Source organism: Larimichthys crocea, chromosome XIX, assembly GCF_000972845.2.
Source record: "Larimichthys crocea isolate SSNF chromosome XIX, L_crocea_2.0, whole genome shotgun sequence".
Classification (NCBI taxonomy): Eukaryota; Metazoa; Chordata; class Actinopteri; family Sciaenidae; genus Larimichthys; species Larimichthys crocea.
This window is the reverse complement of record NC_040029.1, coordinates 6,778,281-6,792,232: the sequence shown is the minus strand read 5'-3', so window position 1 is coordinate 6,792,232 and position 13,952 is coordinate 6,778,281. Positions and strand designations below refer to the sequence as shown.

At 37.8% G+C, this 13,952-nt stretch overlaps 1 protein-coding gene across 5 annotated transcripts; it reads right to left on the bottom strand.

Moving 5' to 3' along the window:
- Positions 1-8,990: 8,990 nt before the first annotated feature.
- LOC104926232 (uncharacterized) lies at positions 8,991-13,848 on the bottom strand. Of its 5 annotated transcripts, XM_027291454.1 has the most exons (9): positions 13,733-13,848; positions 13,514-13,593; positions 13,035-13,184; positions 12,168-12,293; positions 11,918-12,078; positions 11,568-11,670; positions 11,365-11,457; positions 10,665-10,691; positions 8,991-9,699 (listed from the first exon to the last, which is right to left on the bottom strand). In XM_027291454.1, the coding sequence occupies exons 2-9, from the start codon at positions 13,575-13,577 to the stop codon at positions 9,629-9,631; spliced, it is 795 nt and encodes a 264-aa protein (XP_027147255.1). In that variant the 5' UTR covers positions 13,578-13,593; positions 13,733-13,848; the 3' UTR covers positions 8,991-9,628. The 5 variants fall into 5 exon arrangements, with proteins under 5 accessions (XP_027147255.1, XP_019116331.2, XP_027147256.1 ...); XM_019260786.2 differs by lacking the exon at positions 13,733-13,848 and having other exon boundaries at positions 13,514-13,677; XM_027291455.1 differs by lacking the exon at positions 13,733-13,848 and having other exon boundaries at positions 11,583-11,670; positions 13,514-13,677.
- Positions 13,849-13,952: the final 104 nt, after the last annotated feature.

Sequence of the window (13,952 nt, the reverse complement as noted above, 5' to 3'; positions counted from 1 at the left end):
TGTTTTTAACAATGGTAGTAAGTAACAATACATTTACTTTAGTATTTTCGTTTTGTGCTAGTTTTATGTGTATACTCCACAACATTTCAGGTACTTTTAGTACTTCTAGAAGAAGAAAAGGAGAAAGAAGTAGAAGAACACAGGGCTGAAAACAAACTACTTCTACTTCCTGTCCAGAAAAAAGCTCTTTGATGCTGTCGTTGTGACAGAAGTGTCCAGTCCCCAGTCATTGCACACACCCATCCCACTCTACACTTTAATTTAAAACCTTTAAACCCAAAGAGTGATACACAAGAGAAGTCAATATTCTGTCACTTTAACGAGAAAGAAACCAATCAGAGGTGCCTTTAATATATGTCAAAACACCCTCATCTGTATTATGCAATATTAAGACCTTGTATTGGACTGGGTTAGTTTTAGCTTGGCGTACCTAATAAACTGCCAACTGAGTGTCAGTAAAGTAACAAGTAAAAGAAAATAAGATCAATCACGATAAGTAACCAAAATCCAAGTCACGAAAAGTCAAGATAAGTTATAATTAGTAACTTTAAGAAATGACATCCAAGTCCAAGTTTCAAAGAAAGATGACTTGGACAACTGAGAACCGTCACAGACTTTTGCAAAACAAGATAAGTCATGATAAATAACAATAAGTAACTTCAAGTAAAGCAAAATAAGGTAAGCCAAGATGAGTAACAATAAGTCAACATCGGGTATAATGAGATAAGTTGAGATAAGTTAAGAAAAGACAAGAAAAGTCAAGATAAGTACAGATATGTAACGATATGATAAGTAAAAATATCTTTGTGTAAAAACTTGGTAAAGGTACAGTAAGATACAGTTTGTCATGTGGCACTAAAATGAGACGTTCAATTATATCTAATGTGTAAAATGTTTTCCAGTCTTCCATCATTGCTTAACTACAGAGGCTTACATCATGACGAAAGCTCACTTGAGAAGAAACCACAGTTTTCATAGACTACATTCCCAGACACCACATTCACTTACAGTAATGATCTGCCTTGTTTTCATGTAAATAAATGTCTGCTTCGCTACTGATCTAATAAAACAGTGATTTAGAGTTGATCCAGCTTGAGAGAGATGTCATACAGGAAATAAAGGTGATTATCAGTCTATAAAATATCAGTATACACAGATAACATCCTTCTGGTGTGAGATCATATTCCCATTACATCCAGAGCAGTTATGTGAACAGCTACTAATTCTCTGTACGACACGGTTTTATTAGCCCCTTTGTTGTCTGCGTTGATTAAATATAGCATTGTATATCAACTCAACGCCGCCAGTTGGCCACCCACGAGAAACATCTGCTGCTTGTGTTACAGCATACTTTTAATGTGCTTACATGTTATGTAAACACAGTAAATCTGAGAGCCGTTATGTCTTTTAAATGTAGAGATATAAATTAACAATTAACGACGCTCTGTGTTTGACAGGAATTTCCTTATTTGGTGCACTCGCTGTAGCAGGCGTTCTCCGTGGCGTTGAAGTGAGGTGCCAAAAACTGCAGGTCCTCAAACGTCCACTTGAGGCTGGCTCAAGAAGTGAATCAGTCTCCATAAGTCCCCATGTTTCATAGCAGAAATAAACATGTTTACAGCCTGGTACAAAAAACAGTTTTGGTCTCTATAGCTAATTTCTCCGTTCATGACAACTGTACTGAGGGTGAATTTTTATACAAGTCATCTGTTCAAATGATATTAAGGCTTAAAGTTATGCAGAACTGACAGTGTGTACACTTTGATTGACAGGTAGGTGGCTCGTTTGAGCTCCCAGGAGTCATCTGGCCCACCCATGATGCACGTCTTTTCCCATTTTTAGATTAGCCTGGAGGCAGAAGAGGCAGGACAGCCAAGATGGAAGCACGGCTCTTCAGAAACCTGTGTTTTTCACCATATATGATCTATAACACCTGAACTAAAAAACTTAAAGAACTTTCTGTCCGTTCACAACACTTACAAGGAAACAGGAAGGGTATATCGTAACTTTTCAAATAATTGGTGGAGATTGGAAGATTATTAAGTGACAACAAAACTAAAAAACAAATGTTGCAAAGGGAGAAGAAAGTGGAGTATTATTGTAACTAGAGATATCCCAGTTTGGTCTTTGAACAACTAAACTCAACCAAAGCACTTGTAAAATATAGTGATTAAAGTATTAGATTCGATTATTTAAAGTAATTACAGTAGATTAGATTAGTAATAGTAGCTGAAGATGATAAGAGACAACAGAGCGAAAAGTTTTGCAGTCGTGAGTGAGTCTGTCCAAATGCAACATGTCTTTGTGTCACTGCATTATTCTCTGCGGCCTTGCCAGAGGATGGCCAGTTCAAGTCCAGCACGGACCACCGCATCGAGTGTGGGCTGATAGCTGGAGAGGTGCCAAGGCACCAAACCCCTAATTGCACCCAAGGCGCCACTACATGGCTGCCCATCACTTTACCATCTCTCTATATTTGCATGAGCCATTTATGTGTGTGGTTGCGTCTCAGACTTCTCCATTAAGCGATTAATGAAGTAAATCTTCTTCTTCTAAAGCTGCACTGTCCATGTAAACTTGCAAAATGGCAATCACTGCTATAAATGACAGATTTCTCTCTCTATCACTGTTGAACATCAGTGTAAGACACTGAGAGAGACCTCACTTCATGTCAGACAGATTGATGCTAAAATCTTGTTAATGTGTTGATGATCGATTGCAGGAAAAGTTTTTTCTACTGCACAGAATAAACTCTTTCATCGACTCCTTACACTCAGCACAAACCTGAATTCTTGTGTGAAGTGTGTCGAAGCGTTTCTGCATATACTATGTCTCTACATGAATGTGTGGGCATGCCTGAATGTCAGCATAATCTTTGTGTGTTTTGTGTCGAGTGTGTGTGTGTGTGTGTGTGTGTGTGTGTGTGTGTGTGTCTGTGTGAGGGAAGCAACAGTCAGGTAAATTAGGCGATGAAGATGAAGCGTTTTCCTGGGAGGCACCGACAAGCCCTGAAGGAGGGAAAATCTGAACAAACCGCAAATCACAGCCCTAACACACACACACACACACACACACACACACACACACACACAGTACAAGAACACACTGAAAAGCACTGACACATCCCTCATGGACTCTGAACCTCTCTTCTAATGTTGCTAAACACTAATCCTAAAGCAGTGATCATCTGCAAAATGTCCATTTGGTGAAAAAACATCAGCACGCAATTGTGTCCAAAATCATGGATGGATTACTGAACAGGCATACCGGGCAAAGGGCCAGGCGCTCCAGAGGTCAGGGGACCCTAGACCAGAGCCACTGTTGAATGACTAGAGATACAAAACACCCACATATAGACATAAAACACCCACAAAGATACGTAAAACAACTAAAAAGGGGTGTAAATCAACTACAAGGAGACATAAAACAACTACTAAGAGATGTAAAATGACCACAAAGAGATGCAAAACCACTACAAAGAAGCTTGAAACAACTACCAACAGATGCAAAGCAATTACAAAGAGACACAACAACAAGAATGAGATGCTAAACAACCACAAAGTGACTCCGAAATTACCACAAAGAGACACCAAACAACTACAAGACAAACTGACTACAGAGAGATACAAAAATGGCTGCAGACATATCAACAAAGAGACATTAAATAACCACAAAGATACACAAAGCAACTACAATAAAGTGCTACACAACCACAAAGAGACACAACTACAAGGAGATACAAAAATTACCACAGGCATGGCAACAAAAATGCAACAAACTACCATGAAAACAACCACAAAAACAGACACACAAAGTGATTCGACCATACAGATGTGCATCATTTAATCTGTTTTGTCTCTTTCGGTCTGGTGGCCTGGCTCTGCTGTACGTGGGCGGGGGTGCTTCTACCTGCCTGTGCCTGGGGGGCCTCATAGCCACATTATCCGCCTGTGTACATAAGTGTGTTAAATCAAAGTGAGGTAATCTGAAGCTCAGTGCACAAACAGGAGCATGTGTCTTAAAAAAGCAGGTCAGTGCATGATGTGATCGATGCAGATGTTCCTGCTGTTTTAAGTCCACTTATTAACAAACCAAACAAAGAGCTGCAGACAGGAGAGTACAGGACGCTTGACTGTGGAGGGGATGTGATGAGCTATTCATAATTTTCAATAGACAAGTCCAGACATTCACACCAAACCACAACCTCATTCCGCCTGAAAAAAAAAAAAAAAAAAAAAAAAAAATCTGGGATCATGTGTCAGCACAAAGAGGCAGCTCATTATTCAGAGATATTCAGCAGAAAATCAGGATGCTAATGTCAGGATTTAAATTTTAAATTAAAGTATGTGCAGAATTAGAAGAAGTCACTTGAAAAGATGCCATAATTTAAGATGTTTAAACACATTTTAGAGCAGTTTTCTGCACTTTTTCTTCTAAATTAAACAATAAATTAAAAATCCAGTTACCTCTGCGCTGTGATTTTATCTGTCCGACCACCAGCACCAGCAGGATGCATCCCTGCAGGTTCAATATCGACCACCTGTCGCGTCGACGCATCCTTTGGAGTGATTATTTCTGATTTATGAAGACAAAAAATAAAAATTTAAAAAATAAAATCCTTTCAGAGGTCTTGAGGAGTTGCTCTCATCTCCAGGGGACACTTTGAGCAGCTTGTGGAGGAAAAAAAAAATTCAGTGTGAGGACAGTTACACCGACCTCTCGTCTACCTGTGGAGGATGTGTGCACCTTGACGCGCAGCAGCGTGCAAAAGAGAGCAAACCAGGGAGTCACATCACTTCCTGTATGGATTTTTCAAAGTAAAAGCTCTCAAAAGACTCAAAATAGTGATATTGGCTACTAAAATAGTTGATATGGTTTCTTACTAACACTAAAACGTCCAGAGACAGACGTAAAAAGAACAACAACTACACATAAAATGCAATTAAAACATATTATTATGTATTTTATGGGTGTTTGTGTTTAAAATTCGCTTAATCTGATTATATTAATAAATTAAAAATGACTATTGCATCAGTTTTAATGCTGATTTAGACTCTATAACTAAAAATAAATACCCCAAAAATATCACATTTCATTAATTAAAATGGGTATTTCACGCCATATTTAAAACCAGGGCTAATTATAATAATAAATGACTGTAATACGTTTTATTTAGTGGTGTCTTGCATCATAAAAAAGATGAATTCAATAGAAACACACAAGCAACAACAAAGAAATTAAATATTATTACCATCAACATACAATTACAACGAGGAGGATATTTTTTCTGATCCGTGACAAATAAAATGCTTTTATTTTGAAATCCCTGCAGGACTCATCCTCTTTCTGGCTAACTTCACACCTCTGCCATCAATCAGTTCACGGTCCCTGAGGCTTCACACTTAAACTGACTTCATGAAGTTTCACAAACCTTCCCCCTCTGGCTGCAAACTAAACTCACTGTGTCCAAACTGTACTCTCTGAACTAGCAACATGTGATGACGGCAACCACAATCATCTGATTAGAAGGGTAAAGAATCAGATTTATTGTGCAGACAGCAGCTCAAAACAGGCTGAACAAAGACAGAAGTTGATTTATTAAATGCAGGAAAAAGAGGTATTCCAAAAAGAAGATATATTTGACTTCTGGGGATGTAACACTAGAATATTCACCTGAATATAAAAATATTCTTGAAATATTTATGACCTATAATGCTTGATAGTGCATGTGTCGCCCCTGTTTTATATTCTGCTTCAGGGATTTGGGTTTCAAATGAAGTGAAAATGGGACAGGACAGAAGTGTGGAAAGTTTGCTCCCATCCAGATCAAACATACATCTATAAAACATACACATAACTATTCTCCACAAACATCAGCAAAGTGGAGTTCTGGCAGGGACTCAAATGTTGATTCAAATAGTGATTGACATGGACAAAACTGTGCTAAGATCTGTAGAAATAGAAAACCATATAAGTAAAATAAAACTACAAATCATCATAAAAATGTACAATTAAATTAGGCTGTAGACAAATGAAGAACCACTAACTGGAACTTGGATTTTGAAGGATGTACACCCAAAATGGATCCTCGGTTTGATGATGAATGGATAAAAAGACTCATTGTTGTTCACATCCTGTCATAAAGTCCAGCTGACTGTATCTCACAGCTAAATTATGACGCGCCAAGATGTGTGCGACCTTTTGGAAACGCACCTTCCAGCTGTAGACGAACAACCCTCTCTGGAAAGAGACACAAAGCCTCATTCTCATCGCTCGCATTGTGCATTCAGACACTTATAGGTCACAACATAAGTGCTACCTTCAGGACGACTCTTCCTGAGCTTTGACAGCTGAGAGCATGAGAGATGATGGATGGAATTTAAATGTGGGGAGGGGGGTCGCCTGAGAATACAGCCGATGGCGCAGAAGTGGGCTTATCTTTACATGTGCGCACAGGATTAACGCTGAAATGAAGGCAGAAATGTGTCAGAGGGATTTTTCTATTCAGTCGTATGGTTCAGGTGTTGGGGAAGGCATGTTCTGACAAACCCTTTAACACTGACACTTTAGAAACAAACTTTTAAGGGTGAATCCTTGTGGGTAAAACTCAAACTTTGGTTTCATTTGTGCAGAAATATCACACAGTTTTTCTGGATTTGTGGGTTAGTAACATGCATTGTGGGGTTTATGTGTGGATAGGTGGTGGTGGAAGGGTAGTTATGGAGCATCTGTCATCATGTGAAGCCTTTCTCTCTTCAAGGAATGCATTTTTTTTAGCCCGGATCACAGACAGGTGCCACACTGCACAGCAACATGTCTGAACAGAGTCAGTCAAACACATGGAAAACTTAAATAAGCTCGAGGCGGTGATGCTGATTTTCTCACTGTCACCAGTTTTTATTTTTAGGACTTTATTTCATATTTATTTTGTACTGCTACAACAGTCTCCCTTATATTATCGTATGTGCTTTAACAAGTGTGTATTTGTGTATCAACCAGTGCTGCAGTCCACCTGAAGCTGGCTCCAGAAGTGAGTCAGTCTCCATAAGTCCCCATGTTAAAATGTCCAACTTCACAGCAGAAATAAACAACCTGGTAAAAAAAACTGTTTTGGTCTCTATAGCTAATTTCAACAGTCATGACAAAAGTTGACATAATTAAGAGCGTGGACTCTTTGATTGATAGGTGGATGCCGTTACAGATGGTTTTATTCAGCCGGTCTCAGGTCTGCAGATGATCCATGTCTTTGCCAATTTTTAGATTAGTCGATCCTTTATACTGTCAGTGGCTGACACCCACAAAATTTGGATTTCTGCTTAGAGGTGCCCAGCATAAATCTCTCAAAGACAGGGAGTCGGTAGAAGTTCCCATAACTGGTATTACAATGTTAGCTTGCTTTCGGGTTGTGGTTTTGAATGTTTGTGATAAAGTACTGTAGAAGATAAAATGTTCTTGGATTGGCATCCTGTCACATTTATTTAAATTTAAATATTAATTATTAAACTTTAAAAATAATAATAATAATAATTACATTTAGTGTTCTTCACAGAAACAAACAAAACTCTGAGATAACTGTTCATTTATTTAAAAAGTTTTTAAAATTTTTAAATAATAATAAAAAAGTTTCTCCATTTTAACCTCTTAAAATCGAGGAAGCCTCATGACTCCATCCGTCCAATCGCTGCCAAGATCCACAAATATGATCCTGATGGTGGCGCTAGAGGAACAGTCGAGGGATCATCAAAGTCATTAGGATTCATCCTCAGGGGAGTATGAACGACTGCACTAAAGCTCATGGCAAAAAGCTGAAATGTATTTCAGCATATGCAGTATTTAAGCACAATATCACCTAAATAAATACATTTTTATGTAGATTTTCAGCTGTTTTAATTGTGCATATTTCAACATTTGAGCAAATTTACCGCAAACAAAATGAGACACAGATTTTGTCTTTTTAATGAGCTGAAATGTATTTAGTTTTTATCAACAAAAGAGCAGAGTTTAAAGACAAAGTCAGGAATCTATTTTCACTATCGTCAAGCTCACAGTGCAAACATACAGAATAGCTGGCAAAGGAGAGATGATGTTATATGATGATGTATCGAGTGACGCTGTGAATGTACTGTAGGTGTGGTGTTACAAACTCAGCTGGGACAATATTTGAACACCCTCTCATTGTGCTTGTAACTGGATCTGGAACCACATTGTTCTTTCAATGTCCTAAAGCAATGTGATCACAGCTGTGTCCGTTAAAACACAAATATAAAGCAACTTTTTAAAAACTTTTCTACCATAAACTAACAGATTTTAAATCATGTTGATGCTACACTCACTTGTAAACAGGTGAATGGTGTCTCTGTCATTCGTACATCTGTTCTCTCGCACTACCAACTATTTAACTATTGATTTTGGTGAAACTGGATCATATTTTATGGAGAAAATGTTTTCTGGTTTTCCCTCTGATCAACTCTCTCTGATTTACAGAGTTTCCTGATGGACAGTGAAGTAAACTGCTGCCAACTGTAGCTGCTGTTAACTCAATTTGTTAGCCGGGCTGCCCGGACTGTGAGCTCAGACCCCTGAGAGCGTTTTTGGACCAGAGAGCGGAGCCGGTGTTGTGCCAGAACAGGAGCTAAGTGAGCGGACGATGTAACTGGGCTCAGCAGCCTCTTTGGACATAATGACAGAGGAGAAAAGACCAAAGGGGACATTCCATATTTACCACAGTGGTATTACACTCTGAAACTGGGGGTGCTAAATCAGAAAAATACCAATTTCTACACAATATTGCTTTAACAGAATTAAACAAATGACATCAAAACAACCTGAAGTGAAGCCAAAACAATTAAACAAATGACATCAAAACAACCTGAAGTGAAGCCAAAACATCTCAAAAACTGTTTCTACAACTGTCAAAGTCATGCATTGAACTGTATTTTCTTAATGTTTGTCCAATGTACCTCTATCACAAATTGCACAATATCAAAATGTTTGTATGTCAAATGGATTTTAATAAACATTGTTACATACAGTCAATGTGCTTTCCATTTTTATACATCCACAGTCCATGAAGCAAAAAGACACATCTGTAGTAAAGTGTGTGAGGACCTCTGGTGGACAGATAAGGAAAGAACAGCAGCAGCAGCAGTTTGAGAACAAATCCTTTTTTATAAAGAAACAAAGCTGGAATAACATGAAACAAATCTGAAAAACATTTAATAAAAAAATATATGTATAAAATATATTATATGTTTCTCCTCTTTGGCCATTCAAACGCTGCAGGAGCAACAAACAAAAAAATGTCACTAAAATGTTTTTAAAAAAACACGACAGAATAAATACATAACATACAACATACATAACAGCAACATGTCAACAGTGTGGCATTGCAGGCAGCCATCAGTGCATGTATAACACCATTAATGTGTTTAAAGAGCCACTTTCAGTGTTCACAGGACGTTCTGAGAAGCATTTTGTTCTTTGTGAGATACAAAGAGCCACGTGTGCACAGTGAAAAAGGCCGTAACAGTAATTTGGTACAGCCCAAGTCACATCTTTGGAGTTTAATAAAGATAATTTGTTATAGCTTTGGCTTTAGTCCTCGTCTTGAGGATCATCTACTGGCTGTTCACACGGTCACAACCGATGTCGGCTCCTGCAAAGTTGTTTCTTGGCCATGTGGAAGCATTGCTGGTTTCTCTGTTGAATAATAAAACAGTTGGCCCGATCACAAATCATTACAAATGGTCCAACAATATATTAAACGGCTCAGAACCAGTAAAGAGATTTCTCTGAAAGCATTTATGCCTGTAAAAGTTCAGATATAAAACACTTTAAAGGAACAATATGTAACATATTTACTGGATTAAATCATAAAATGAGAGAGATTAAGGAAATAGCTAAACTGAAGTGCTGGCTTCTTGACTAGATTACTCATCCAGAAGATTTGTTTGTGTTGTGTCCATGTTGATGCTCTGGGTTGCCAGATATGAAACAAATTTGAAGTTAATGAAGAGGATCAACAAATTTAACGTTTTCCCTCCCTTAAAAAGCTCCAGGACCAGAAGCACAGGTTAATATTAGATATAAAGTCATGAATGTTTTTTGATGAAAACCCTGAAATATACATCATAATGTTGAGGTTTATGTTTTTTTTTCACAGTGTTGCCACCTGGTTTCCCCTTTAATATAAAAAATAAGAATTATTTTGAAAATTACTGCAGGAGGCGGATGCTGTTTTCACCGTAGTGTCGGTAGGTAAGACTGGCCAGGTCATGGTGATTTTTCCACGTATAAATACATCGATTATTTCCCTTATAAAGTTTCCAAAGTTGAATTCAAGTATTGAAATCACGACACAATTAGCATCAGTAAAGGAGCCAGAGAAGGAGGCTGCTTTCCGAGGGAAGTGAGCCGTAAAGTCCGTAAGCGGGTCTGACCAAATTACTGATCCTATATTGCACTTGTTTTGCCCTTGTGAAGGTTCAGTGTCTTCAATCTGGCAACCAGCATGAGTTTTGAGTCTGGGCAGGGGATACCAATCTCCAGTATTTTGAATTTGGACTGCAGTACTCACTTCTAACGGCTAGATGTCAGTGTTATACATGAAGTTATGGAGTTACATGTTAAAATTTTGAATAAAAAAATCTGCATGTGGATTTTACCTGGCGTTGTCGCTTCAGCATCTACTCCTGTATTAAAGATGAACAAATGTATGTTGTAACTCAGTTAGATAATCCAGCATCAATCATCATGTTTTGTTTTGTAATTCTGGATTATTTGATAGACTGTAATTGCGACAGAATGAAAGTCGTCATCAGGTGAAAACACACCCTGGTTTGAATAGAAGGAATGTCCTTAATCACTGCTGTAGATGTTTCATCATCGAGGACTTCCCGTTTCAGACTTGTGCAACACTTGTGGGTAACAAGTCCACAATAGTGTGTGCAAACTAACTCATGAATTCAGTATAATGTCACCTAAGAGTCAGTCCCTCAGCTGTGGCTACAACTTTGTTTACATTTTGCCACATTTAAACCATTTAAAGTTGCTGAATAAGCTATTAGCAGTTCCTATTTGCAATATCATCATAAACATGCAGAGAAAAATGTAAAATTGTGTTGCTGCACCTACAGTCTCTGCAGCACAGATAAAGGCTTGCCCAGTCTTGTCCTTTTAAATATTGAACTTCTACTTCTACCACTTTTCACAACCTTCCTGTTTGATCCAGGTGAAAGGCTACTTGTTACCCACAAAACTGCATCTATCACCGGATTCATCTGATACAGAGGAAAACTTAAAAACAGGACGGATCTCAAGGTAACTCACAGTTTGAGGGGTGAAAGATTCCTTGTGATTTCTTACCTTTTCTACATTTGTGTGTCAACCATATCAACAGTATCAACACCAATATAATCACTGCACACAGTGTGAAGAAGATGATCAATGTATAACTTCCTACAGAAAAAAAGAATAAATAAAGCAAATGGTTAAAAAGTAATGCACTCTGAGTCATGTCCTATAGTCTTGAAACTTCTGTTAGATCATGATTTTAACTGTTTTAATACCATTCATACACTCACGAGTGTAGAAGGGGTTGGGGACTGATTCACTACCCATCAAGCCGACTGGGTTATGCAAATAACAGGAGAACAGTGGCTCTGTCTCGTCCTGGAAATTGAGTAAAAGATAATATTAGTTATGAGTTCATGAAGCATATTCTTGCGCAATATGCTCACGATTTCAGTGGTGCTGAAGGATTCGAGGGCAAAACACCATTTAGTGTGTCTTCAAGTCATTTGAATTATCTTGTATGCGTAGCACAAACGGAAATTATCATATAAACATAAACATAAAAATGCCCATGCAGACTCTGACATGATTTATCTGCTTTATCCAACATTAATCCTGTTTGTACCTTTGTTATAATGTGCTTATTGTGGAAAAACCACATCATGTCGCTAGCCCCCCACCCAAAGGTGATTGGTTCGGCATCTGAGGTGTTGCCTTCACAGGTGAAAACACAGTAGGTCATCTGAGGGTCACACCACGTGGAGACGGAGGGTCTAGAGACGCGAGCTGATGGACAAAGGAACAAACATCATTTGACGTCATGAGCGAACAACCCCCCTATGTCAGCCAAATTACAACAACAGTCCTCCACTTACAGATAACCAGCAGTTGGATCGGCTTGGTGACTTGGTTGTTGATCTCCACTGTGTAGTTGCCGCTGTCGTTTCGAGTCAATCCCGTGATTGTCAGCTCTCCAGTGGAAGTATTCAGCACCCCGCGAACTGGATAAATGATTAAATTTAGCTTCTTCTTGCAATATATTTGAATATTTAGGGATAATCTGTGCAGTAATGTACAATATACTAATTAATGTGACAATACATAGACTAGACTCATCGAATTTGGTTATCCCTTAAAAACCCAAATTAAAACCCTTAATATATCACAACCCATTAATTGTATCTATTAATTCAGTCCAAATCTGTGTTAAACAAATCTGTGTTAATCAGAAACATTTAAATGTGTACATTTTAAGAAGATAATTCTATTTAATATTCATATTTAATTTGATTATCTGCTTGGTTTAAAAGCTTTTAAGGGCTAAAACTATCTATTTACAGTATAAGTTAAAATGATCTTTATTTTTTAATTAAAGTGGACCAACATAAACCAAAATCCCACTCTTAATAACTTATAAAGGTGATAATTTGATACATTACAGAGATTTACCTCTTGGGTCTAAGGATTTTCACCCATTAAAACACTTAAATCCATACAGAACACCTTTTAATGTACTACAATTCATTAATTTAGCACTAACCTGGGATTAACCTATCAAAATACCAGAATATTAATCCCTTAAAATTGCATCCAACTTTAACAACCCTTTAAACTGACAATTTAATTTATTCATTAAGGTATTAATTAGGATTAAGGTGCTTGGTGTGTTTTCAGGGGTTAAATTAAGAGTGTTTTAGAAGAAACATGACATGTTAAACTCGAGTAAAGGTGTCTGAATGTACCTTTAAATTGCTCGTAAGAGTAAGTCTGGTTTCCATCCCACTGCATGGCGACATCAGGCCCGTATCTCCACGTTATGTTGGTGATGGGATTAACCGCAGAGCCTGGTCTGAGGACAACCTTTTCTCCTACTGCCTCATAGATCGGTCTGCCTGCAAAAAACAACAACAACAACACAATATTATCATATTTAATAAAATGTTTCTTTGATTATGGATAAAAAACTTCTTAATTAATATTGACTTATGATCATAAAGTCCTGCCTATATATTAACCCGTCAGTAATAATAATGTCATGATATAAAATGTCGGTTAATAGTATAACAATTATTCTGCATTATTTGATAGTTTAAGTACATTTTGCTGCTAATACTTACCGCTGTGTTAATGTGTGCTGGCATACATGTTGAGTTCACACACTTTTACATGAAACTATATATTTTATATCACACAGACATTAAACTTGTTATGTAATACTTACCGGACTTGGCTGTCACTTGAGTTAAGGACAGAAAGACAAATAAGCCCAGCACGAACAGACGCATCCTCTTTCCGGTAGATCTGTTTTAAATATTTAGAAACGTACACAGAGGATATAAAAAATATGAAAAGTCCGAAGCAGCAGAGGGCGAAGTGGTAGCAGAGATACGGGACAGAAACTAAAGTGGAGGAAAGAAAGAGATCCTCCATTTATACTCACCAGGTGTGTGCAGCGACAACTCCTATTGGATGAGGAGAAAGGCTGCGGCGTTTCCTTTCAATTTTTTTTAAAACATTCTATTTCCTTTTTTTTTTAGCTTCTGAGACCAAACGGAAAGTTTAGGACAGGATCAGAAGAATAAATAAATAAATAAATAAATGTAACGAGTGTGGTTGCCCGGCAACGCGTCCCAGGACCTGTGTAGCCGGCGGATAGCTTA